The sequence below is a fragment of the Panthera onca genome, chromosome D4, assembly GCF_046562875.1.
Source record: "Panthera onca isolate mPanOnc1 chromosome D4, mPanOnc1 haplotype 2, whole genome shotgun sequence".
Classification (NCBI taxonomy): Eukaryota; Metazoa; Chordata; class Mammalia; order Carnivora; family Felidae; genus Panthera; species Panthera onca.
Window position 1 is genome coordinate 76,704,936 of NC_138351.1, and position 27,882 is coordinate 76,732,817.

At 49.6% G+C, this 27,882-nt stretch overlaps 1 protein-coding gene across 1 annotated transcript in view; it reads left to right on the forward strand.

Moving 5' to 3' along the window:
* PAPPA (pappalysin 1) overlaps window positions 1-27,882 on the forward strand; it is a 243,825-nt gene that overhangs the window by 186,690 nt on the left and 29,253 nt on the right. The window contains exons 16-19 of the mRNA XM_060608872.3: window positions 9,443-9,653; window positions 10,276-10,447; window positions 19,534-19,681; window positions 25,024-25,133. Of these exons, the coding sequence (XP_060464855.2) occupies window positions 9,443-9,653; window positions 10,276-10,447; window positions 19,534-19,681; window positions 25,024-25,133 (641 nt within the window). The remainder of the gene's footprint in view (window positions 1-9,442; window positions 9,654-10,275; window positions 10,448-19,533; window positions 19,682-25,023; window positions 25,134-27,882) is intronic.

The following is a 27,882-nucleotide window of genomic DNA, read 5'->3' on the forward strand; positions in this document are numbered from 1 at the left end:
GAGGAAGGAAGGAACATGTACAAATCACAGAGCAAGCTAGTGGTATTTTCGGAACCAATGCTCTTGGCTTCCAGTCAGAATACTGGGTTTTAACATGACACACGATCTCCAAGTTATGATGCTTCAACTTACAATTCTTCAACGGTGCAAAAGGCGGCATGCATTCAGTAGAAACCGTGCTTGGAATTCTGAATTTTGATCTTCTCCTGGGCTAGCAGGATGTCGTCTGACACAGCTTGTGGTGCTGGGCATAGTACCTCGCAACTGATACCTATACAACCACTCTGTCCCCACGCAGCCATTCTGTCTGCCGCCATCAGCATAGTATTCAAGACATTGCATGAGGTATTCGGCATGTTATTAGAACATAGGCTTTGAGTTAGATGATTTTGCCCCACTTTGTAGGCTAATGTAAATGTTCGGAGCACGTCTAAGGTCGACCTGCTAAGCTAGGATGTTCAGTAGGTTAGGAATACAAATGTATTTTTGACTTACAGTGTTTTCAACGTGTGTTGGGTTTATTAGGATGTGACCTGTCGTATGTTGAGGAAGATCTGTATACCCGTTTCTCAGAGGTGCCAGGATCCTCTCCTTCGCTTATTTTATCAGAGGGAACATTGTCCCTTTATGAGACACCCAAAATGATATTTCACTCAAGCATGGGTCCTCCCTCAGATGGGTCCTGCCATGAAACATAGGTCCTACCATCATTCCACTGAGTGGGGATAAGTGGACTTCCATGGGATGCGGGGGGATTGGCATGAGGTCTATGAATTCCCTTGAACTTATATGTAATGTTATGTATTCATGAGTTGCAGGCATTTTGGTGATTGGGGAGGGTCAATAGTTTCCCCACATTTTCAGGGGGAAGCAGAGTTTCCAACGATTGCTGGACATGAGTTCCTGGAGGGCAGTGGCTGTGGCTAATCCATGTTCACATCTGCTGTCAACAAGCCCAGAACCTGCACTTAATAAGACACAACAGAGTGTTTTGACCGGATGGCTGGATAAATTCATAAAAGTAATACTGCGGGAGGGGCACCTGGGTGGCTCAGCCGGTTAAGCGTCCGACTTCAGCTCAGGTCATGATCTCACGGCCCGTGAGTTCGAGCCCCGCGTCAGGCTCTGTGCTGACAGCTCAGAGCCTGGAGCCTGCTTCAGATTCTGTGTCTCCCTCTCTCTCTGACCCTCCCCCATTCATGCTCTGTCTCTCTCTGTCTCAAAAATAAATAAACATTAAAAAAAAAAAAGTCATCTTTAAAAAAAAAAAAAAGTAATACTGCGGGAAATGTTTAAGAAATGAATGAAAGAGCAAAAGCAAAATATCACTAAAATACCCCAAAAGAAAAATGGGAAGCACTGATGGGATGCACCCTTTGGGTCCCCTCATTTCTAACCCAACATGATTTGAGGAAAGAAGCTATAGCCATTTCATGCGAAGTATTCGAAAGACATAGGCTGGGGAGAGGTGAAGAGACAGTGGAAATTGTAAGCCCCCCACCTTTCAGGCTGTCTGAGCCCTTCCCTTGGCCTAGATGTGGCGTGTGTTAATAACTCCAGCCCAAGAAATCACACTTCTGGGGCGCCTGGGTGGCTCAGTCGGTTGAGCGTCCGACTTCGGCTCAGGTCACGATCTCACGGTCCGTGAGTTCGAGCCCCGCGTCAGGCTCTGGGCTGATGGCTCAGAGCCTGGAGCCTGCTTCCTATTCTGTGTCTCCCTCTCTCTCTGACCCTCCCCCGTTCATGCTCTGTCTCTGTCTCAAAAATAAAATAAACGTTAAAAAAAAATAATAATAATAATTTAAAAAAAAAGAAATCACACTTCTCCTCTCAATCAGGGGCCTCTGGGAAGCAGCAGTGTGCAAATTAGCATTGATTATTATAGCCCCCGTTGTGGCTAATAATGGTTCTTAAAGTGATTCAGACCCTTCTGCCCTTGCTCCTCTGCTGACTATGGTAGAAGGGGGGTGACCCCGCTGTGGAGATGAGGCCCAGAGGGACCACCATTTTGATAGTTGGTGATCCCAACTTTGTTCTTCTCCGGAGAATGCAGAGAAGCATTTCTCCATGACACATCTGCGTGGGTGTGGGAGGCAGTAAGGACTGGGTGGAGGTCCAGCTACCTCTCTCTCGAGCTTGTTGATGCCCCTCTTCTCAAGTGAGGGGGTAAGGACGTGAACAACTTTTCCCTCCATGTTTTGTTTATTTCCCTTCCCTTTCTTCCTTTCATTTTTCCTTTTCTAGCAGTATAATGTAAGCAAAAAGCACACTATCATTAGAATCAGACAGACTGGGATTCCAATTCTGGCTCTGCCCCAGCTGTTGATCTTAGAAGAGCTATTTCATGACTGTGAGCCTCAATACTCTCATCTGTTAAATGAGAGTAGGAGTGTCCACATTGAAGAGTCCAGTTGAGGACTGAAAGATATGGTGTGTATAAAATTCCAGAGCCAGAGAAAGTGCTCAGTGAATACTGAGCCCCTTCCCCAAGGGGCATCCTTGTGAGAACCTGTGCCATGACCTCTCTCCCAGCCCCGACCTCTTCATCTCATGGAGGCCTTAGTCCTGGGAGCTGTGGAGACAGGTTCCATCCTCCATGTTCCTCCCAGAACCTGGGAGGTAAGTGTCATCAGACAAGCAGCCACCACTCAGGACAGGCAATTACTAGTGTAGCCCCTGGGAACTGATATAACAAACACTTAACTTTCTATTACCAGGGAATTTTTCTTGAATATCCCCACTTTCACTTAAATTCTGAGCCCTCTTTAAGATGTACGCAAAATATCCTGCAAACCCACAGCCTTAGAGTCACTTCTACCGAAGCACTATACTAAATGAGCATTACAAGCACAGGTAGAACCCACAAAAATGGATGAGAGGAAATATATTCTCAAGTTCAACAACAACAACAAAACTTCAAAATCATAAATGTTTAATTAAAGAGCTAAAAATGCAACATTACTTATATCACCTCGTCAACCTCAACTCAACTGTGTTGGGTGCGCTTGACCGTGGAGTGGGGCTTCTGAAGTAAGCATGTCTTGAGGAGCATGGCTGGCTCATGTGGAAGAGCATGGGGCTCTTGATCTCAGGGTTGTGAGTTTGAGCCCTATGTTGGATGTAGAGACTACTTACATAAATAATCTTTAAAAAAATATTTAAAAAAATAAAGTGAGCACGCCTTCATCCTACAAAGATCTTTCTCAAAGGTTCACATTGTACTACTAGCTTTTATTGCCTTTTCTGTCTGTTTTGCCTATTTAACCTCAGATTGAAAACTCAGTCTACTTACTTGCTTCCAGAAGATACTCAACATCATTGAGCACTTCCTGATTTCTCAAGCATTACCAAATATGGAGATGTAAGCTGAGTGGACAAAGAGAGTGGCCACATCCTATAGCAGTGAACCTTCCTACCTGCCCTCAACTCTTTTCCTCACCCCCAACTATCTCCCTGCAGAGTCTGTTATGACTTCCTTCACTGTAGGAATTGCACATTCTCTTTTCTGTCTCAGGAGGAGACCCTTCCTTCTTTCTCAGAAGCAGATAGCCAGACCCTGGAGGGTCCCAATGATCTCATCAGGACATCTTCCCCACAAAAAACAGGGTCACCCTTCCCCTACAAGAGAGATTCTCCTACAACTCCTAAGAGAATGCTTCTTTCTCCATCTGTCACCCTGGTGTTTGGGATGGTCAGGGCCCCGGATGGACTAGGATGCCACTGGGTCCGAACCACTGCTGGGTGCTGATGGTAGACCACTACTCAGATTATGCCTAGAGACTTGAGGGTCACAGTGGAGAAGAGATTTGTCCAAGATCACAGAGCTGCCTACGAGGCCACTTTTCGACATGAGCAATGCTAAGATGTAATCTGTTAAATGATTCTTCCTTTCTCACTCGTGCTCCACTCTGAGCAGTTGCTCAGGTTTTGAGAGTCAAGCCTGTTCTTACTTGCTAAAGCCCTTTAACCTTTTCTGAAGCCTGTCCCTCAACCCAGAACCCCACTGAAGACTGGAACCTCAGAGCTTGGAGAAGCCCAGAGGTTATCAAGGATAATCATTTAATTTGGCAATAGGGAAACTGAGGCCCAAAAGAGGAAGACATTACCATTAGCACTGAGGCCAGAAGGCGGGAGTCCTGACTCTAGATATGACCCTTTGCTGGGCATGCCATGCCCACCAATCTGGTGGAATTATCTACCTTGTGCCTGCCATTTGCATTCCCAAGCCTCTCCTGCATGGCAGGTGTGCAATGTTGCAGGCTCCTTTCTCTCTCTTCTTGGGAAGTTTTCCATTAGTTGTCTCTGGTGGTGAATGCATCTTAGAACAGCCTCTTTCCTTTGAGTCTAACATGCAGAATGACAAATGGGGCCCCTTGGTAAAGAAATGTGGAGGCAAAGGGCACCATTCTGGACAAGGGGGTGGAGGTTGTGAAATCTTATTGTATGACCAGTTCTTGATTTTGAGATTCTCCACTCATCCAAATTCTCCTGATTCCATGACATGTTCTTTGGCTGTGCTCATGGGTAAAAGCTCTGTGGTGGGGTCAAGAGAGCACTTAGGTGGGGTGCCTGGGTGGCTTAGTTGGTTAAGCACCGACTCTTGATTTCAGCTCACAATCTTGTGGTTCGTGAATTCAAGCCCCTCATTGGGTTCTCTGCTTATGGTGCAGAGCCTGCTTGGGATTCTCTCTGTCTCCCTCTCTCTGTCTCTGCCTCTTCCCCCTTGTGCTCTCTTGCCCGCTCTCTCTCTCAAAACAAACAAACAAACAAACAAACAAACAAACATTTAAAAGAGAGAGAGAGAGAGAGAGAGAGAGCACTTAGGAGTCAGATCTGGAGGGAGCCCCAACTCTAGATTGAGTGACTCACATTCCCTTATAGGCACTCTATTTTCTCACCTACAAAATGGGATTGATGACAAATTGGGTTATGAGGAACATCAAGAAGATGGCCCTGATAATTCCTTCTGGGCCTGCCTGATGGACTCAATTCCAAACAGCTATTGGTATAATTCCTTTCAGACATTTAGGAGGAGAACTGGACAATTAAACAATCAAAATGTAATCTGATTCACCTCGGCTGGAGCTATGAGAGCCCAGTTTTCCTGAGCAAATGACATGCTTTCTGGGACTGCCAAGCCCAGCTCAGATTTTCTCTTTGACTCCATGGGGTCTCAGGAGCCTAGGAATGTGCTTTCCGGACTGAAATTGGCAGAGGATGGCATGTTTCTCTTGATGGCTCCATTTCTTTTGCCTCAGCTTTTCCCTCTGACTTGTTGCAGCCTCAGTGCTGGGTGAAGTTCCAGTTGGCTCCTTTTGGTAAAACAACCATCCTGAAATCCTTTATGTCCTTGTTTCCTGTCTCATCTGGCCCAGGACTTTGTACAGAGACCTCTCCTCTATACTTCCTGTCTTTCTTCCTCTTCCTCCTCTGTATCTTCTGTTAAGGTCTATTTCTTACTAGGAACAAAGAAACTGAATTTCCTCCCAGCTCCAGCAATACTAGCCTTTGGCCGATGCAGCCTCCCAGGGGCTCGTGTGTCCTTTTCCAGTCCATCTAGCTGCATTTGTGTTTTCTCAAAACAATACAGTGGCCAATATTCTTTCACATCCTAAATTGTAGAGCTGCTATGAACTCAAAGACAGCTTTGGCTTAAGGCCAGAGAGGTTAGGTGACTTATTCAGTGTCACATGCAGATTCATAATAGTTCATGCATTTAACAAATGGATACGAAGGACCTACTATATGCTTGGCACTAGGCTAAGGTCTGGCACTAAAGGAATGAACAAGGTCCATTCCCTGGCTTCAGGATGCAGGCACCATGTATGACGTACTAAGAAATCAGATGTTAGGTCTCCTGGTACTTCGCAACTTGTATTCTGCCCTAGGTTAATTTCAGACTTAAAGGTGCTCCCAAAGACATTTGGTCTTCTGGGTAATCTTTTGAATAAAATAATAAAAGCAGGCACATTTCTTTGACAGTACATTTATAATTATTTTAATATTCACTAGAGATTGAAATTTCTTTAGGCACATTTGTAGGTAGGGTGAGCAAGGTTTATTTTCCTGACTTTAAAGATGAACAGATGAGGGGCACCTGGGTGGCTCAGTTAGTTAAGCATCTGTCTCTTGATCTCAGCTCGCATGTCCTTTTCCAGAGATCATCATGCTCCCCCAGGAAACACAGGCAGGGAATGAGATCAGGAGGCATGGACGTGACAGAAGCATCCAGGGTCTCTTTTAGAGCCAGATACTGCTGTGGGCAACCAGAGGCCAGTCCCTTTGGGGAACTGTGAGAGACAGAGCAGAATACTCCTCAGAGGTACCGCAGCTCTGGGAACTGGCATGTTAATCCACCAGCTCCATCACTGGTTGAATGCTTCTTCCCAGCAGCACTGTGAGCTTGCCCTATGCACAGGCAGTGCATGCACACATGACCACAACCAAAGGCCTCCAGCACAGGATTGCAGGTACAGTAACCATCCTTCAGAATACAGAGGTCAGGGCTAAGGGGATGAGGGCAGGACATGGATAGCATGTGTTATACCCTTTCTTCAATGCCATATAGTAGATATAGAGTAGTGGCTACGGCTGGGCATGGCAATACTGATTCTGTGTCTGCATCTCCCGGATTTTGTTTGTTGTTGGGGTGCGGGCATGTCCATGGTCCTGAACCACCAATTCCTGCTTTAGCATGGTTCTTCTTTTGAATGTGGTACACAGCTAACTCCTACATACCCTCTCCCAGAATTTACGTTTCTGGTTTGCATTCTCTCTCTGTGTCTCTGTCTCTGTCTCTGTCTCTCTCTCTCTCACATACACACACACACACACATTTCCTCTCTTGAGTAACATTTTGCAATTTTTATGTTATCTTGCCACTAAAGGACCATGACTTTCACTTTATAATTTGCAATGCTGATACGGTATACTTTTAGGAGTCCTAACACTTTTTCCACAGATATTTTATCTTTCCTGGGGAATTCAGAGAGGTCAATTCAGCTTATATCTTTTATAACTCCTCTTCCCCCTTCCCTAAAAGCTATAGGAGCCTATAGCTTTTGCTATGCCTGTGTACCCCAAAACACTGCCCCAGTCACAAAAGCAATGCAAAAAGCCGTTTGTAGTCTCTGGTGTTCTAGAAACCTCTCTGCTTCTATGGAAGCCAAATGAATCATCTTTTACTTGATGTAGAAATCTCTATAGTTTGCATTATCACTGTTTATCAACATGCAATCCTTTGTGGAGTTCACGGACACTAGGTTGCCTCATGCTCACCAGATGGATCACACTGACAGAGGAGGAGAAAGAAGACAATGATTGGCGCCAGGGAGCAAGGAGCCTATAGAGAAAGTGCCCAGCACTGCCTATGTCCTCTTTCTTTTCCTCTTCCTCCTCTTCTTTCTCCCTCCTCCTCCTCCTCTTCCTCTTCTTCTTCCTCCTCCTCCTCCTCTTCCTCTTCTTCCTCCTCCTCCTCCTCTTCCTCTTCTTCCTCCTCCTCTTCTTCCTCCTTCTTCCTCCTCCTCTTCTTCCTCCTTCTTCTTCTTCCTCCTCTTCTTCCTCCTCCCCTCCTCCTCCTCCTCCTCCTTCTTCTCCCTCTTCTTCTTCCTTTTCTTCTTCTTCTTCTTCTTCTTCTTCTTCTTCCTCTTCCTCCTCCTCCTCCTCCTCCTTCTCCTCCTTCTCCTCTTCTTCATCCTCTTCCTCCTCTTCCCCCTCCTCTTCTTCCTCTTCTTCTTCTTCTTCCTCCTCCCCCTCCTCCTCCTCTTCTTCCTCTTCTTCTTCCCCCTCCTCCTCCTCTTCTTCTTCCTCTTCTTTCTTCTTCCTCCTCCTCCTCTTCCTCTTCTTCCTCCTTCTTCCTCTTCCTCCTCCTCCTCCTCTTCTTCATCTCCCTCTTCTTCTCCCTCTTCTTCTTCTTCCTCTTCTTCCTCCTTCTTCTTCTTCTTCTTCTTCTTCTTTCTTCTTTCTTCTTTCTTCTTTCTTCTTTCTTCTTCCTTTATCTGTCTCTGGAGTATCTACTGCCTTCTAGTATACCAAACAGTTTACTTTTTCATATAGTTTATTCAGTTCCTCCCTATCACACTAGAATATAAGCTCCAAGAGGGCTGTGTTTGAGGAGTTTGTCCCACCATACAGAAGAGTAGCTGGCACATAGTCAGCACTGCATAGATGCTTGTTGGATGAATGAAGGCCTCTGTGCAATTCACATGGGCCCCTCAGATCTGCCAATGAAGGTGAGGTTAGGAGGTATGGAGTGAAGAAGCAAATAAGGAACCTGACAGTACTTTTCTGGACACTTTTCGTAAATGTTTCATTTTGTCAGAGAAAAGGGCTCCACTGAACATATGTAGCCAACTTTCCATGGAAAATAATAACACCTTTGTTACTAGACAAAATTGGTTCGAAGCTGCAGTTTGCCTTTTACTAACTCTGAGGACTCAGTTGGGTCAGTTCACCATCCGAGTCTCTATTTCTCATGGGCCTGCTGCGAGAATAACTGAGTAATGTGTCCATGGCACTCAGGATGTGGTGAAGGTCCACCTCACCCCATCTCTCTGCCCCTCCAACCTTCACGTCCCCGTAGCCTTCCATGTGCTTCCAGCCCTGCTTGTTAACACCGTCCAGTAATAACTGGGGAGACGAGCGTTTCCCCTTGAGAAACCCAGGCTTCAGGTCCATCTCTAATTGTCTTGGGGGAGGTTTTTGTGCATTGACAATATATGACCTGGCAGTGAAAAGCCTAACACCTCGTGTTTTACTTTTATTTGCAACGTTCCCCATCAGGCCAGCTTCCCGGTGGCAGTCAGCACGTCTGTTGGAGCTGGCACGGCCTACAGGGGAGTGCTGCTCTCTCAGCTGCTTTGGCAAAGCTTCACTGAACACTGGGGCCTGAAAGAAATATCAAGCCTCCAGATACCACAGTGCTGTCACTTCCAGGCACGAGGGGGGCTAGGATAAGTACAGGGGCGCAGGGCCCAGAGAGGAACGGCAGGCAGTTTGAGGTCACATGGCACCCTGACATCCGAGCTCAGAGTAGATTCTGATAGGGGCCTCCTGTGTCAATGATCAGAAAGCAGGTACATTCATCTCTAGGCTCAGATGCCCGCCTGGCAAACCAAGGAGGATGGATGGAAGAAGCACGAAGTCTCTTTCCTATGCAGTATATGGGGTTCAGAATCAGGAGTCAGTATCCTTGACTTTTCATTTACTATAGATGTGGGGTGAGTTACTCGCCAGGTTGGGTCTCCTTTTGTCACAGCTCTCTGGATCTCCTTAGGGTCTCTCAGTTGTAAATGGAAGGGTCTAGGATTCCAAGACCAAGAGCCTTCTGGCTCTTCAAGTTGGCTTAAGTCCAGGCAACCCGTAAGTTAGCTTGTCTGTCAGAGACCCATCCCCCACACCTTCCCGCCCCATCTGCTAAACCTTGCCCGCCTGTGTCCTCCAGGCAACAACAGCCTGCTGACCTGTATGGAGGACGGACTGTGGTCCTTCCCGGAGGCCCTGTGTGAGCTCATGTGCCTAGCTCCACCCCCGGTGCCCAACGCAGATCTCCAGACAGCCCGGTGCCGAGAGAACAAGCACAAGGTGGGCTCTTTCTGCAAGTACAAGTGCAAACCTGGATACCACGTGCCTGGCTCCTCCCGGAAGTCAAAGAAGTAAGTAGGGCTGGAAATACACACAAGTTCTGGGGGGCAGAGAGAGCCAGGTCTGGATATCTGATTACAAGGAAGCACTCATTTCTTTGCTAGAGGGATTAGCCGCTGTTCATTACATGCTGCCCTGTGAGAATCTAGAGGGACATTGTTAGGAACTGCCTACTGGCTGTGTGACCTCAGGCAAGTGAGTTCACTTCTCTGGGCCTCTAGTTTTCAGCAATAAGATGGGAATGATAATATCAGTTACCGCATAGGATGACTGTGAAAAATAAATGAGGATGTGTATATAAAGTGTTTGCAAGGTACCTGGCACATAGTAATTGTTCAACAAATGGTGAGTGTTAATATCATCATTGTACTAGCCCCCATAAGAACCTTCTAGAAGGAAGAGAGAGGACAGGAGCTTGCAGGGCTAGCATTTTATTTTAATCCACACGCAACTGAGACACTGTCTGAAACTCTTGCTTGCCTCAAGTTCTGTGAATGAATTTTCTTTAATCCCTATGCATGCCCCCTACCAACCAAAAGGACAGGTAGGGGATCAGGAAAGGGAAAGGGGGGGAGGGCATGAGTCGAGCCATCTGGTCCTTGAGACATCTCTTCTTTTATCTCTTCTTTGAAGACGAGCCTTCAAGACTCAGTGTACCCAAGATGGCAGCTGGCAGGAGGGAGCTTGTGTTCCTGTGACTTGTGACCCACCTCCGCCGAAATTCCATGGGCTCTACCAGTGCACAAATGGCTTCCAGTTCAACAGCGAGTGTAGGATCAAGTGTGAAGACAGCGATGCTGCCCAGGTAAGGCTCCTTGAACTTGAGGTCGGTGCTCTGGGCCCTCTCCTATCTGCTTACCGAAGACCGACCTGTGTCTGAAGAACAGTGTCCTCCAGTAGACTCTGAAGATGTGGCAGTGTTGTCAATGCAGACGTTAAAAAACTGGGTTCTAGTTATATTCTTTTGTAATGTCCCTGAGCCTTGTCCTCCCTGAACACCATATTTTGGCTCAGAGACTCTTAGCTTTGTAAAATGTGTAGTGTTAGAACTTTTCCGAAGGAAAGCACGTGTGGAATCCCATGACCTCAAGACGTCAGTTGGTTCTGGCAGCATGAAGAGAAGGGGAACCAGGCTCAGACTAGAAGTCTAGAGTCTGGAGAACACTGGGGAAGAGAGGGAGATGAGGAGGAGATAGCAGGGTTGGGATTTTGTCTCCATCCCCTTGTGCCTGGGAGGAAGTCTGGCATTCCCACCCACTCCTGTGGGAGGAGTCTGTGACTGAAGTGCTTTTGCTGCTTCTGAGATGGGTGGGGGAATCTAGGATGGAGAAGGGGGAACAAGAGGCCAGCTCACTCCAGAGGAGCCTTAAACCCACTAGTGGTTCCACTGTGATAGAACACGCTGTTTGGTTGGTACACTGAGCCCCGTATTTCGCAGGTGTGCAAGAACCTTCAGCCAGGTGAGGCTAGGGGTTCAACTGAATGGGCCCCAGGCTTCACCTGCAACCAGCACTCACCCATCTTTATAGTTCCCCCCAGATGCCAGGCCCTGTCAAACCACCATCCTTAAGCCCCTCTCTCTCCTGCTCCTCACATGCAAACCAAGTCCTACCCCTTCTGCCTCCAGGACATCTCCTAGAGCTGTTCTCCCCAGTCCCCGGTGCCACCACTCTAACTCAGGCCATCGACATCTCCTTCCTGGGCCACGTGCAGCCTTCTGGTCATCTCCCTGCTTTTACCCCCCTGCCTCCCTCCAGCGCATTCTCTGCATTTCAGCCTGAGCGATTTCTTCAGCGCATAGATCTTGTCACGACGATTCCCCTGCTTAAAACCCTTCTGGAACCAGTAACCCTCATCCCCTGTGGGATAAACTCCCAGCTCCTCAGGGTGGATTCGAGGCCTCTCCATCACCAGTGAGACTGCTTTCCCTCTTACCTCTGCATTCTCAGTTAAAGAGTTTCTCTTACCTTTTCCAGCTGCCTCACTTCTAATCTTCCTTCCCAGGTCAGCTCAGGCACCCATTCCTCCAGGAACCCCTTTTACTGAAGGATGATTGGCATATGATGTTATATTAGTTGCAGGTGTACAACATAGTGATTTGACAAGTCTAAATGTCACACTGTGCTCACCACACGTGTAGCTATCACCTGTCACCTTACAATGCCATCACACTACCATAGACTACGTTTCCTGTGCTGTACCTCTTATCCCTGTGACTTACTATTCAAGTCTGTACCCCCTACTCCCCTTCACCTGTTCTGCCCATCCCCCCACTCTGGTGACTATCAATCCCAGGAACTCTTTCTTGAGATCCCTTCTACTGTTGGGCTCAGTGTCCCTCCTTGGGGTTCTCCAGCCCACCCACCCCCCAGCACTGGCCATACTGTGCTGCGACTCATTTCAGGTGCCCCCCTCCCCAGGCTGCGAAATGCTTGACCACCTCTTTAATCTTCCCTGAGTTTTCAGCACTTGGGACAGTGCCAGACACCTAGTAAGTGCTCAGGAAATGTCAAGCTATGAGAAAGAGCCACAGTGAACATCCAGAACCATCTCCTTATTTTCTAAATGAGAAAAACTCACGCTGGGAGAAGTCAGTCAGCTACCCCAGGTGACACAGCTGGGGTCACCTGAGTCAGAATTAGAGTCCAGGTCCTCCCAACTGCAGACAGACTGAATCCAACAGGCACCAGTTGAACATCCTTCATAGAGTACACCTGTGGACGTCTGTGTACCCAAATCCTTCCCAGCCTTGACTGCCAGGGAAGCAGAAGCCAGTGCAGGAACAAGCAAAGGCCAGAGATTACCCCGGCCTCATGCAGGCTGATCAGCTCCCCTCTCCCTCCCTTACATAAAACTGTTGCTAACAGTTACCCAAACTGCTGAGCCAAATAATATTCTGGCCGTGGTCATGTTATCAAACTGGAACCCAGTCTGCCTGGGGCCTGCCAAGTACCTTTCATGGCCAGTTTGTATTTAAAGGAGAGGAAAATGTAAATTTATCAGACGACTCAAGCAGTTCTGTTTGGCAACCGGTGGAGAGGCTAGACGCGGAGGGGCAGGGTATTGCCTGTCGGCGCAAAGAATGAGGGGACGTGTGCCAAATGGGCTCCTAATACAATTGACGTTTCTAGTTTGTACCGAAAATGAATTTCCTCTACCCTCAGACCAGGGGCCTGAGAGCCAAATCTAGTATTCACCTCAGATCCCCTCTTGCTGCCTGTAAACACAGCAGAAACCTACGACCCAGAGCATCTTGAATTAAACAGCTTGTATAGAGTCGGAATTCTTTGCTTTCCAAACAAGTTCCAGATCCTGGCAGCAGGGACAGGGACTACTATAGGGGAGGTTCGTGTTCTCCCTCCCACTGCCACTAAAAGCACATTAACAAATAAAACCTCTGCCTCATTTATGCCTTGGGAGCCACGATGAACTCTGAGTTCAGATCCTGACTTTACCACTTCCTCGTGGGAGGACCCGGGCAAGTTGTTTAATCCTTTAAGAGTCAGTTTTCTCATGACTCATAGTTTGTCTGGATTACATGAGATAGTAAAAGTACAGTATGCCTACGAGTACCACCCTGAAGTTGTACAGTACACAACCTGTGTCACCATACATGGCAGCCCTGGGGAAGGCACAGACCACAAACACCTCCCTTTGAGGTCACTTCTAGTGGGGAGAATCCCTGATGCTCCATGTGGGCTCCTATAGAATCTGGAAACAAAGGCAATATCTTGAAAGTTATCCCTCTGTGGGAGGCAAGCCCCAGAAAGTCAGAGAGGGCGGCATCTATCATGCATGAAACCAGAATGTGGGGTGGGGAGATTGGTGTGAACCATAGGGAAGCCCAATTTCTTGCTCAAATAAACTGTAGAATATATAGGCTCTCTAGCCTAGCAATGCCCGGTAGAACTTTCTGCTACGATGAAAATAGTCCGTATCTGTGCTTTGAGATATGGCGGCCACTGGTCACATCTGGCTATGGAATACTTGAAACATGGCTGGAGTGACTGAGTGACCAAGTTTTACACTTTATTTAATTTCAAATGGTTCAAATTTAAATGCAAACAGTCACACTAGTAGCTACCATATTGGACAGTTCAGCTCTCAAACTTATAGCGTTATTATTCCTGTGAACCATGACCGAGAACCTTGGTAATAACAGCTTTTTAAAGTGTTTCCAGGATGCCAGACAGGTGCCCCAGACTTTTACTCATTTCGACAACTCACAACAAGCATTTGAAGAAGAAACATCATCCCCTTCTTCCAATGAGGAAAGAAGGCTAGGAGGCTAAGTTCTTGTCCATAGTTACGAGTGAGTGGGCGGTGTTGACGGGCCCCACAGCCCTGTTCTTCCCACTACCCCCGAACATTTCCAGGGCAGGCTAGTGCCAAAGGGCAAGAACTCCATCCCCAGACAGCTGGGGAGAAGTGCTAAGTGTCCCAACATTTAATCCAGCTCAGATGTTCCTGAGCTGTCCAAGGTGATAACTCAGGCCCAGTTTTGCAGAGAAGCACTGTGGGGAATTTGCAGGTGATTAGGGGAGGAGGGACAGAGTCTGTGGCAGATGCGTGCACAGGGCCCGCAGCAGGGGAGGTAGAGACTAAAGGTGCTTGTCGACCAAGTAATGCTCTTAACGGGGCTTTCAGTGGCTCAGGAGGAGCAAGACCGGAAGGGTGGGGGTAGAATCAGTGATGCACCCAATTCATCACATGGGTCACAGAGGTGGCTGTGAAAGCCTTTCTGCCACTAGTGGTATGCATCTGGCTCCTGCCTTTTTGGGCTCTGCTGTGGATACAGCACAGTTCTTGCATGCACAGTGCCTTTCCAAGCAGGGGCGGCTTTTAGGCTGAGCCTTGTGAAACTCTTGCCTAGGCACTCTGGGCTTCCTAGAGGAAGTTAGAAACTTCACAGGAGGTGGACAAGACCTAGGAGATCCCCCACTGCAGCCCGCTTATTTTACAGATGGGGCCACTGGAGCCACAGAAGGGAAGGGACTTGCCTCGGGTCACACAGCAAGTTACTAGCAGAGTCAGAACTTAAAGTCTCCGATCTCCTAACCAAGGCATGACACATACCAGATTTTCTGCCCATCCTTCCTCCTACACAAAGGGCTACAAGTCACCCTTGTACCTTATCTGGAAGATGCAACGTGCATATAGGGGCAATGCATTGCCTGGGGACGGAGGCAAGTAATTAACAGCAGCGGTTTATTAAGCATTTATTCCTTGCCAGTCCCTGGGCTGAGTGCTCTACATGGATACTTTATTTAAGCCCCACAGCATCAGTCTGGCATTACTGCCCCATTTTGTAGATGAGGGGGCTGAGGTTCCATAAGGTAAGGTGGTTCTCTCTCTGTTATATAGCTAAGAGTGGTGGACCTGAGATTCCCGTTATTAGGTCAGCCTGCCTCCAAGGCTTTAGCTCTTTATGTCCCATCTGTACAGCCTGGTTCTGTCCTGCTCTGAGACTGCCATGTGTCTCTCTGCCATTATTTTGTCTATTCCCATCTCTGCTAAGGAGAAGAAATCTGATTCTCCCCCTCTCCTCATCTCGCCTCCCCTACCCGCCTCTCCCCTCCATTGCAGTACAGGCACAGAGGCTTATAGTCAGGAGACCCAGCTCTGACACTGGCAATCTCCGTGAATTGGGTATGCATGCTGCCTTCCTGCTGTGGCTGCTGCCACTTCTAAGATGTTGGGGATGCTTGGGTTGATTCTGAAGTCACCCTAGATATAGCAGAACAGAGTGGCCCTGAGCCTTAGGTGACAGAGAGCCCAGTGTGTGTTTAAGCTCTAAATGCTTCCCAAAATCTAACTTACTTGGTCCTCATGATGACTGTGTCAGGTAATGGACCCCATGCCCATTTAGTAGCTGAGAAAATTAAGGGACATGGGTTAAGGAACTTCCCTAAATAACCATGGCTAGGAAGTTGCAGGGCCGGGATTTAAATCTCCATAGTTGGCTTGAATTTGGCTTGAGTTCATGCTCCTGACCATTACAGTGGCATTTAAAAACTCACTTTTTCACTTGCTAGCTAAGCCTCAGTTTCCAGATCTGTAGCAGGGATATAATTTCTACTCTACTATGTCGTTAAAAGGATTTCGAAATGCCTGTAAAACACTCGGCACATGGTGGGTATTTGATAATATAATTATGATATGCCTTCAGCCCTTCCGGGGCCCCTGTGGCTAAAGAGACTTTGAGAGAGCCACACATGCTTTTATACAGGTAGATTCACAGGCACAGAGAGGCAAAATGTTTTGCTGAAGGATGCTCAGCCCTCTTGGAAGCGATTTCACTTTAGCGTTCGGAATTGTGCATTCAGAACCAAGTGTACCCAGCAGGCTTCTTGCCCAGCAGTCTTTGGTTATATCAGATTGTATCCTCAATGTCCAGCCTTCCATGGTCAAAATAGACTTAACATCAAGGGTTAATTCTGAGGCTCTGTCCTAGCTGGTAGGTAAGTGCTGAGTGCACCAAGATCTAGTCCTAAAAGAGAATGTGGAAATCCAGAAAGGCTCCGGGAAGTCTGCTGTGCAGGGGACTCAGCAAAGACAAAGATGTGGAGGTGGGAAGCAAGAGGAATGTGAGACTAGAAGGAAAGACAGGTGCATAGCAAGAGATGGGGCTAGACTTGTCATCTGGGTTCCGCTCTGGAGGCCCTGGAGTGCCAGCCCACAAGTATGCCTTGTTTGGAAGTCTAAGGTGTCTTAGCAGAAGGTTGCCATCTTTTTTTTTTTTTTTTTTTCTTTAAAGCATATTTAGTCAGCAGTAGAAAGTGCCCGATGAGCTGGGCAGGAGGGAGAGGGGTTGGAGGCAGCAACACCAGTACCTTTATGTTCCCACCTTCTATGGTAGAGCCTTCTATAGTGGATTTCTCTATGGCGAAATTCCCTGAGCAGATTCCAGCTAGTTCTAATACGTTCTCTGCTGCAAACCGAGGTCCCCAGCCAACTCTGGCCCACGTAGTGCTGAGGTCTGCAGCCCTTCGGGGGCTGGAGGCCAAATGCATCATAGGCCCAGGCCAAGGCTCCAGGAAATTGGGGTCAATTCCCTACTCCCCCGAGGGCCCAGCAGAATCATGGGGCCTGGGGCTTGGGGCTCTGGGAGGGAGAGTCGGTTCTCTGAAGCCACATGAAGCTGCCTAAACTTTCCCTGATGTCACACACAATCTCTGGGGGTGGACTCTGTGAGTCGTCCCACAGCTGCATGCTTGGGATGGACCACCCTTCTCCCGGGGCCACAGAGGTTCCCACTGCATTTGGAAAGACCCATGAGAGGCCCAGAGAGGCACCCCCCCCCCACCGCCACCCCCTTTCTCTTCTGAATCCTGTCTCCTTGCAGCTGTTTTCTCAGACAGGGTAGCCTCAGCCTGCATCAGCTCTTTGAAAGAGCTTATTCATTTCCTTATACACGCACTCATTCATTTATTCCCTAATTCACCCATTTCTTCGTTTGCTCACTTATGCATTTATTTCCTCACCCACACATTCATTTATGCTCTTGCTTATTAAACAAATTCATTCCATAACTCTCTACCGATTCGCCACATCTTTTCTTTTGTTAACAGATAGTTCTTTTTTGTTGTTGTTTTGTTTTTGAGAGAGAGAGAGCGCACACGAGCTGAGGAGAGCGGGCAGAGGGCAGAGGGAGAGAGAGAAAATCCTAAGCAGACTCCATGCTGAGCACAGGAACCCGATGCAGGGCTCGATCCCATGACCCTGGGATCTGCCCTGAGCCAAAATCAAGAGTCAGATGCTTTACCGACTGAGCCACCCACGTGCCCCTAAACAGTTCTTGAGTGAGCAAAAATATCTACTGAGTGATGAATGAATGGACCAAATTATCAGGACCTGTTAGAAATTGTGGAAAGGCCCTGAGGATGCAGGGACGAGTGGGGAACCGTCTTGGGCCTTGAGGGAGTTCATCATCTGGGTGGGAACAGATGATAAACAACAAGGCAGTGCATGGCAGAGACGTTGAGGTAGCACACTCTGCAGAGTTGGAGCAGCACTAGGACACAATAGTTTGTGCCAGACAAGGTGCTGGGGCGGGGAGGGAAACAAAGCAGCCAGAAGGCCCATGAGTACAGAGGCATGGTGTTGTGAAATAGCTATGGTGCATTTGAGAATGCAGGTGATTTAAACCAAAGTTCAAGGTTGGTGGTGGCATTGAGGGAGCGAGAGCATGGGGAATTAGCCAAGGTTAAGGCTTTGGGGGCTCTGGAGGCCAGACACCGGAGTTTGAATCGCGGCTAAAGGGCACAGGAGCCATTGCATAGGTTTTCACACTGGTAGAGCATGATCAGCTCCTCTGGCCTCATACAGAGTTTCTCTTCTGATCAAAAGCTTGAAAGAGGGAGAGAACAGGGCACCTGGGTGGCTCAGTCAGCTAAGTATCTGAGTCTTGACTTTGGCTCAGGTCATGATCTCATGGTTCGTGGCATCGAGTCCTGTGTCTGTCTCCACGCTTACAGCGTAAAGCCTGCTTGGGATTCTCTCTCTCCCTCTTGTTCTGCCTCTCTCCCGTGTACACTCTCTTTCTCTTTCTCTCTCTCTCTCTCTCTCTCTCTCTAAGTAAACAAATAAACACTTTTAAAAAAAGAAAGAGGGAGAGAATGTACAGTGTATTCTCAGATGGAAGGACCCCCGTCCAGAAACCACTCATGGTTCTCCATTCTCAAGGGACAGAGTCCAAACTCCATAAGCTGACATTGAAGCCACACTCTGCTTCTGCCCTACCAACTCCTCCTCTCTTGGATCACAGGATGAGAAACCTTGGGGAGCTGTCTGTTGCTCACTGTACTTCCTTGCATTTGTGCATGCCCTTTGGCCTTCCAGAAAAGTCTTTCCATCCCTGTTCTGCCTGTGATTCAATGCATCCTTGAAAACTCCTTTCCATATATCACTTCCTCTCCGGGGCCCTCCCTGCTTGCCCCTCACAACCAAAATTACTCTCCCCACATGGTCACGGCACTGCTACCGAGCACTGTCACACGGACATGACTGTCTCACTGTGGCAGATACTGGCTCACTTCACATTTGGACCCCACAGAGCTGGGCACAGTCTGGGCACTAAGAAATGGTCCTTGGCTTCAGGGGAAGGTCTGACATTTCCACAGAGCTGGACCTCCCATTAGAAGCCCAGACTTTGAAAGGGGGCTCAGAGAAAGGACCATGTCTGCAAGCTGCATTTGCCTACCACCTTGCAGAGGGTTGAGAAACTGTGTTGTGCCTGTTTTAAAGAGTTGATGGGAGGGCACAGATAGAAGTATCACCACAACACCCTCCTGGTGCCATTGTTGCTGGAATGCAATGGAATGGAGCAAAAGGAAGGAAGGGAAGGCAAAAGAGAGGAAGGCAGTGTCCAGGAAGAAAAAGCTTCTCGCCTGCCAAGTTAGCATGTGGCAGAGCCCTGACATGGGGTACTTTCTCACTGGCTGAGTTTAAGTAAGCTTTGCTCTGTGGCTACCTTCTCACGAACAGCCCTAGGACCCATGTTCTTCCTTGCTGTATGAGTTAGGGAGCATTTGGTCCCCTACCTTCTCAGTTATAAAAAAAAGATCAACACACAAAACAAATCCCTCTGACAAATCTCTGAAAGAGCTTGAAGCCAGGACATAGGAAACCTGGGAGATGGGCTCCCTGGGGGTCTTTGAGCAAGCTTCTTTCTGCACAGAGTCCTCAGTTTCCCCATCTGTAAAATGGAGATGTGAACAGTGCCTCTAGTTCAGGGTGATTGGGTTTTGTACATGGTTCAGAAACTGGTTGTGGAACACTTCTAGGGCTCTGGGAGATAAGGAGCAGTCTCCTCGTTTCTGTTGAGGGGCTTATGATGTTGAGGGTGGTCATCCCTGTTGGTCATCCTGACTGTTCTTGCGTGGTGTTCAGGGACATGGGAGCAACGTCATCCACTGCCGGAAAGATGGCACCTGGAGCGGCTCCTTCCACATCTGCCAGGAGATGCAAGGCCAGTGCTCGGCCCCAGACCAGCTCAACAGCAACCTCAAACTGCAGTGCCCGGACGGCTACGCCATCGGTACGGTGTGTGTGTGTGTGTGATGGTGCGAGCGGGAGGGGCAGATCCTTCTGGCAACCTGGGGCTGGTGCCTCACTGGATGTCTGGGCACCTCTACCTCGTGAGGCCCTGTAAGGGGGAAACAAAGATGAGAGGGACCAAGTCCTTGCTCCCAGAAAGAGTAAAAGGCACGAATGTTAGAGAAACAGTGGTGAGTAGGGTCTTCCTGGAGTACAGAAGAGCTGACCGCAGAATCAGGAGACAGAGGGGGCTCTCAGAGGAAGGGACACTTACATAGGGATTTGCAAGAGCTTGTTGGGTGGGAAATGGCATTCCAGACAGAAGAAACCATGTGGCAAAGGGAAGGAGATGTGGAAGCACCTATCACATTTGGGAAAGCAATGGTGGTCCTAGCTGCCTTTTTATCTGGAATCTGAAATTTTGCATAATACTCATCATTCATGAGTACCTACTATGGGCCAGGCCCTGCATCAAGCACTGTATAGAGGCACCATATCTTATCTGCCCAATGACCCTTGACATATGAGGAAACTGGGACTTGAAGGGATAACAGAACATGCCCTGAATCCAGAGGGCTCTTCTACCCCAAAGCCTGAGTTCTTTCCGTGGCATCCCAGTTGCCTCCAACTGGAAAGATAAATAGCATTTTCAGAATATGATTTGCGTGGTGATAGGCGAGCTCACAGAGTGCTCACAGTGAGAAGAAATAACCTGGGGTTTGATGCCAGGGATTTGCCTGGTTGAAACCAGGTGCCTGGATGGATGCATTAATCACCGGCTCTGAGGCTTTCTGGGGAACTGGAGCGTGCATTGAGTCTGACCTCAGCTAAAGGCGGTGCTGCTGACCTCTTGGGCTGATTCCCTAATTGACCATGATGAAAAGCCCAGGGAATTGGATGTTCTTTCTCATGGCCAGTGTGATTTATGGGATAATCACCAGGGATGTCTGGAGCAGAAGGTTATCCTGCATGTAGTCACTCCCAGTTACACAGAGCCAACAAGTTCTACACCCAGCACGACGGGAGCCATCACTTCCTGTCCAGAAGCGAGGCCTGTGGTGGGAGAGGGGAGGTGTATGGGGCCCGATCACCTTTCAAAGATGGAAACACAGAGCCTGAGAGCGCATGTCAGTTCTTCACCTAAATGTAGAGTAGGGATCAGCATTCCTGCCTTTGGTCCAGAGAACTTGGTGAGAGTACCTCTGAGCGCATGGTCGGTCTCTCTGATGATTCTAAAGGTACTGTAAGTTTCTACAGAGGCACCAACCCAAAGGACCCTGACCAGGATGGCTGCAGAGAGGTGGCATCTTGTGGCTCTGCCAATGTAGGCGTTCAAGATGGTTGGGGCAACAGGTGTAGCAATGGTCAGTAACAGTGGCTGTTCCACCCTGAGGCCAATGCTTTCTTCTCTCCATCAGTCCTGATGGGTGTGCGGGGTTCTAGACACATATGTCTGTGATGGGGTCCCACCCCCAACTCAGTGTATACAAGTGAATATTCAGTGATACTCAGGACTGGTATTAAGTGGCCCTGGGAGGAAATCTTTTGATTAAGTGACTTTTATTTAAAAAAAAAAAAAAAAAAAAAAACTTATAGGGGGTCCTGGGTGGCTCAGTTGGTTAAGCATCTGACTTCAGCTCAGGTCATGATCTCATGGTCCATGGGTTTGAGCCCTGTGTCGGCTCTGTGCTGACAGATCAGAGCCTGGAGCCTGCTTCGGATTCTGTGTTTCCCTCTCTCTCTGCCCCTCCCCCGCTCATGCTCTGTCTCTCCTCTCTCTCTCCTCTCTCTCTCTCTCTCTCTCTCTCTCTCTCTCTCTCAAAAATAAACATTAAGAAAACTCATAAAAACAGACTTCCTCCATGTCTACATCCACTGATACGTCCAAATATATTCACACATGCAAAAATAAACACAAGCACAAATGCTTAGTGACCAAACATAGACCCAAGCACATACATCATAAACTCATGCTTGGCATGTACACTTTAGCCAGGTAAGTGCATCAACTTGTCACCTACACACACACACACACACACACACACACACACACACACACAGACAGAGCTACACATAGCATGTACACACCTGTGACATAATTACACACACATCACAAGCACAGACACATCTTACGCTCTGAAACATAAAGATGTGCGGAAGGCAAACATAACTCACACATGTACACAGACACATCCTGTGGCCACTCGGGACATACACTGCATTCCCATGCCACAACCACACATCACCTGGCTCTCTGCTTACCTAGCTAGAGGTAGGCAGAGGTGTGGCAGCACTATTCCTTTGCCCGCGGAGCTTTTTTGTGATGAAGCAGAAAGGGAAAGAAGTTGGTATGACACTAGAACCTGAATGTCCCTCCCTTCCAAGTACCCATGTCCCCATTGCCATGCTGATGCCCCTTTAAGGAATATGGTGATCCAGGGTGGCTGGGGGGATATGGGGGAGCTAAAAAAAAAAGCAGTGTGGGACACTGGGAGATAACGATTGGGAAGGAGGGAAACCTCCAGGTCCCTGCCCTTCCCCAGCTGCAAAGGCCCCCACATCAGATTCCCAGGTTGAGCCCCTCCCTGGGGAGAGCCCGCCTCACTGAGGAGGGGATTTGATCAAAGGCCTTGTAATCAGGGGTGAGGGGTGTGTCCCATCACAGGGGCTTAGGCGCTGGGGGGCACATTCTGGCACCACCCAGAGGAGTTCGCTCTGGACCCCCCTCCCACTCAACACAGGCAGGCTTCTGTGGCAGTTAGGAGCCCTCAGAAAGTTGCTACAGGCAGGGGCCTGGTGAGATCACCCTCTGTAAGGATGCCAGTTCGGGTTCATATATCACAACACAGCAGCCTGGTCCTAAAGCCCTAGTACTGTGGGAGGGGAGGGAACACAGAGGAGGGAGCTGCGGAGAAGGGGAGGGCAGTGGTGGCCTCCTGTCTTGACCATATTTTCCCCCTTTTCCCCCTCTTGGGATAAGATAGCCTTTGTCTTTCCCTCAGAGGCGGCCTCTTGCTTTCGCAGAAGAGGATTTTATCATCACAGCCTCACTTCTGCCTTGCTTTCTAGAAGCTCCTTTAGAACGTGAACTCCCGACAGACACACAGCACTGAGTTTCTCCAACTGCTTAGTGACTTGTCCCCTTTTCCCATCACTCGTCTTTTTGGTACTTTTGCATCCCCTCCCCATTTCTTTTCTCTCCTCTGCCTTTCTTTCTCTTTCCTCTCTCAGTCTGTATCTATCACTGGACTTGGAAGGCAGAGGGATGTGGGTTTTAATTCTTGGGCCTCTAACCACCTTCTCTGTAGCCTGAGCTCTGTGCACTGGTCTAACCTGAGACTGGGGTGTGATGACGACCCATCGCACGGGCTGGATATTCAGGAGGATGAGTGACCTATGACAACCACCTGCCTGGCCAGGAATCTGCCCCCACTTCTGGGTTCGGTGTCCCTGTGTTTAAAGAGAAGAGGTTGTAAACACTGTCCTAGACCTGCTGTCACCCCCCTCTTCGGTCCTTGTGAGTCTTCTGCGCTAAAGAGGACTACAAAATGGCATTAAAAAGGGAACTGGTAGATAAACTATATATATATATATATATATATATTCTAAGTATATGTGTATGTATGTGTGTTGGGATTATACACATTCAGACATCACCCTTACCCACCCACCCACACACGTGGAAGGGAGCCTATAGAGTGGCTAACAGAATAGAGTTGGCTGTCTCTTGTGATTCGCTTAATATTCAAGGGTGGTCCTGGCAGTAAGCTGGAGGAATGACCTCCTTAGGGCCTTGGTCAGATTCTGACGTGTCCGTTCTTTGCCCACATGGATGAGCACCATTTGAGAGTCATGGAGACATCTTGTGGGATAGACTTGATTTTCAGGAGACTCCAGAATGCATGAGGTCAGGGCAGAGAATCAATGTACCAAATTATAGTCAACTTGGCAACCAAGCCACAGCTTGATGTCAGCTGTCTTCACCTGTGAAGTCCCTGGACCGAGGGTTTCTGTGTAGCACCACCCTGTTCCAGTTCATCACCAGTGCCTTCACCAGCTACCTGATTCATTTTGTCATTCCCTTATCCAGGTACCCAGTCTTTTACCCATGCAACCCTCCATCTGTGTACCTACTTCCTCCTTTATAAGATACCAGAATGCCTACTGATCGTTTACTCACCGTCCCATTCACTCACTCACTCACTCAGTTCCTTGTCCATCTATGCACTCACTCACTTCCTGTCTCTTCTGCTCATTCCACACATACTTGCTGAGTGCCCACCATCTGCCATGCACAGTGCCAGGCTCTGGGCACGGAATGTGGAGCACAGAGAGGGCTCAGGAGTTTACAGTCTGTCAGGGAAGAAAGCCGTTGATACAACAGTCACCAAGCCATGACAAATGCTGGCATAGTGCCTGTCGGAGGGTCTGGCCTGTCAGGAAAGCAGGGAGGGCCTCTCGGAGCAGGTGGCACTTGGGTTGAGGTCCAAAGGGCCATAAGTAGTGCATTAGTAGAAGAAGAATGTGAAGGGTCTTGAAGGCACAGCTCGGGAGGCATGTGTGCAAGCCTGGTGCGAGCAGAAAGCGAGGGGTTAAGAGGCTGTGCCGCATTCATGGGCTCACCGTGTGCTGGGCTGATGGCTTACCAGGCACTGGGCTAGGCTCACGGATGAGTCACCCTCATCCCTGCCTGTCCAGGGCATCACTGTAACTGCGGAAAGGTAGGCACAGGGAGGGGGTAAGGCCGGCACTGAGAGACTCATCATTGCTGGACACTGCTCTCACTCAGGTGCAAAAATCAGGGCAGGCTGCTCAGAGGATTTGAACTGAGCCATGAAGAACTGATGGGATTTGACCTTGAGTAGGCAGATGGGGGTGATTCAGGAGAAGGGGTGAATGGGAGCTGAGGTATAGAGGCGAGGGGTTGTTGCAGGACTCAGATGAAAAACCTAGTGCAGTCTGGCTGGCCCACCCAAAGCGTGAAGATGGTTAATGGCAGATGAGATTGACCGGACCATGGGAGCCCACGAATGCTGGACAAAGGGGATCGCACTTTGTCCTGCTTGTGGGGAATCTTGTAAAGTTTTCAAACGAGGAAGGGCACGACCCAACTGGGCTCAGGGCCAACAAACATGGTGGTGGGTGGGTGCAGGCTAGATTGGAGACAAGAGAGCAGAGTCAGGGAGACCAGAGGCTGCCCTGCTGGAAGTTGCCTTCTTTCTCTGACCCTCAAGGCCAGGGTGGCCCAGTCCAGAGTGACAGGGCCTGCCCTGTATGAGAGCAGCCCGTGGACATCAGGGGACTGGGGGCTGAGCTGTGGCCTCACACTGTGCTTCCCCTCAGGGTCGGAGTGTGTCGCCTCGTGCCTGGACCACAACAGCGAGTCCATCATTCTGCCAGTGAACGTGACTGTACGTGACATCCCCCACTGGCTGAACCCCACCCGGGTGGAGGTGAGTGACAGAGCCGCCCCCCGTGGCGAGGGGAGGGCAGTGACCCTGTTGGACACTCGCTATGCCCCCAGCCCGCATCAGTCCTTGTATATATGTTGAATCATTGACTTGTCGCACCTGTTGTGTGGGGTGGGAACCGTTCACAGTCAGTTCTCCAGGTCCCTCCGAAGGACCTTTTACTTCCTGCTCCTCTGAATCCTGATGACAGCCTAGGAATAAGAGGACGGATGTCTCCAGTTTAGAGATGAGGAAACTGAGGCACCAAGAACCACACAGAAAGCAGAGTCAGCTCACAGACCCATGTATGTCTGACTGGGAAGTCTGTACTGGTAAGGATGATGCAGTCTGGTTTCTCTAGACGAGCCCTTAGAAGGCCTTCCACATTCCATGGCCTAGACTTCTGGGATCCTTCTCTGCGCTTACCTTCTTTGGTGGAAAGCACTTCTCCGCGCTTACCTCCTTTGGTGGAAAGCAGTTAATCTGCGATATGGGAATTAGTAACACCCACCGTTTATGAAGCACCCACTGTGTTCGCGTGCCCAGCACCCCGCACACAAGACTGCACTGAAACCTCAGAATCGCTGGATGGAGCAGGGGGCATGGCATCGCCTCCGCCGCCTACTTTTGGACACTGAGCTCTCAGGAGTGTGAGGGCTCGAACCCAAGCCTGAGTCCAAGTGCAGTGCTCTTCCCACAGTGCCAAGCTGGCATGGTCCTGGCCAGAAGGCCACGTGGGCGCCTCCTCCTGGCACCCACTGCCATTGCCCAGGCCCACTTTGGGGCTGGCCACTCCCCCTCGTCACCTGATCTATCCGAGGCCCTAGAGGCTTTGTGGGACCCCACTCTTGCCCTTCAGGGCAGTGGGGATCCTGGGCCTCATGTAGCACCGGTTCCGGGCACTGGCTCACCCTGGAGAAGGTGAAGGAGGGAGGCAGGGCATGCAGGACGATGTTCGGCTATGTCCCTCCCGGCCAGGCTTTCTGCCCGCGGAGAGGGGAGGCCTTGCTGCCCTGCTGCAGATCTGCCTAGATAGCTAGGCAGAACCCGATACCAGGTGTACGGTTTCTCAAATGAGCTGAGTGCGTGATTGCGAGGGCTTACTCAGCACCCCGCCTGTGGAGCTGGCACTGGACTGGGCCGGCCTGCCCTGCTCCCCCGCGCACCCCAGCGTTCTTCTCCTTCCTCTTTCTCACTTACGGCCCTCTGCCCCACCTCCAACTGTAGTCCCTTCCCCCTGCCCCTGTCTCCGCTCTGTTTCTCTCTCGCCTCTCCCAAGACCTCTCTCGCCTTGTTCCGCCTCCCGCCCACCCGTGCTCTTGCCCCTCTATCTGCCCCTGACTCTCCCATGCATACCCGAGACAGCTCTGTCTCCCTAACCTCAAGCTCCTCATCTGTTTTCTGCCCTGAGCGTGCCTTTCCCCATCGCAAACCCAGAGTCCCCGTGTAGATTCTCACCGAATGCCCAGTGGATGCTGGTGTGCTATTACACACCCAGGGGCGCGCACAGAACCACCAGGTCAGAATCTCAAGGAGGCTGGAGATCCAGCACAGGTCCCTGATTGTACAGATGGAGAAACGAGCAGCAGAGAGGGAGGGGATGAGGCCAGGGTCACAAAGGATGAGAGCTGGGATCATGCCATGCCATGCCTCCCCTCCCTCTGCCCTGCCCTGATTCCACATACCCAAAGGCAGGGGAATCACACTCCTCCACAGAGCAGACACAGGAGACCTCCCTCATGCCCCACTACCGGAGGTCTTCTCTGTCTGGGATTCAGACCAGTTTCCCCTGGCCCGGCTCCCACTCAGGCCTTTGCTCTGCCCCCTGGGTGAATTCCCACCCTTCCCTCTGTGAGCCTGGGCACTAAAGAGTTCAGTTATAATTCACTGTGAAATAAATCCAGGGATTTGAAAGCCTGCAAGTCCCCCCCTTCCCCAGTTGCCCACCCGCTGCCTGCCTGCCTGCCCCAACCCCCACCCAGTTCCCTGGTCTGCCGGCCTTTATTGATGCTGGCCTACGGAGAGAGCCATAACGAGGTTCAGACCTCCACCGGTCTCCGGAGGCCTCATTATCCAGGAGGAAAAAAAAATGTGGTAGAAAAAGGGAGGAGGGTGAAGGGCAGAGATTGATGATTTCCAGGAATACAGCAGAAAAGCTGGCCTCTGCTGCGCCCTTGCCCCTTGTGTGACGAGAGCGACGTGGAAACAGAGCAGGCCCTGGGTAGCTCTGCTTTCTGAGGCCTGCCTCCCAGGGCCAGCACAAGGTGGATGGGTGGGGGCCAGGCTCTTTTCCAACTCCTGTCACCTTTGTCCCCGGGTGAGGACGTGCAAGGCCACGACTGATGTTTAATGGATGCCTCCTGTGAATCGGGCACTGGGTCAGCCTTTACTTACACCCGTCCCCTGACACAGTCCATAAGGTAGGTCTTAGTGTCTCCGTTTTTCCCGGAGAGTGAATGGCATCTCAGGGATGGAAGCCACTTGCCTAAGAGAAATTGAAGAGACACCCCGGCCAGTCTAATGCAGTTTTCTCCAGCTACCCGTGCCGTCTCTGTTCAATGCATAACAATGATAATAAAGGCAAAACGTTGACCGATGGCTTGCCAGGGACTGTGCTGGTAAATAGTTAACAACTGGCTGTCCGCCACTGCCTCCACCTCCGCCCCCTAAAATAACCGTATAGAACTCTGACTTGTAGCATTTGCTAATGACAGTGGTGTAAAGACTTCCCCCCATGGCAGATGTCAGGTTC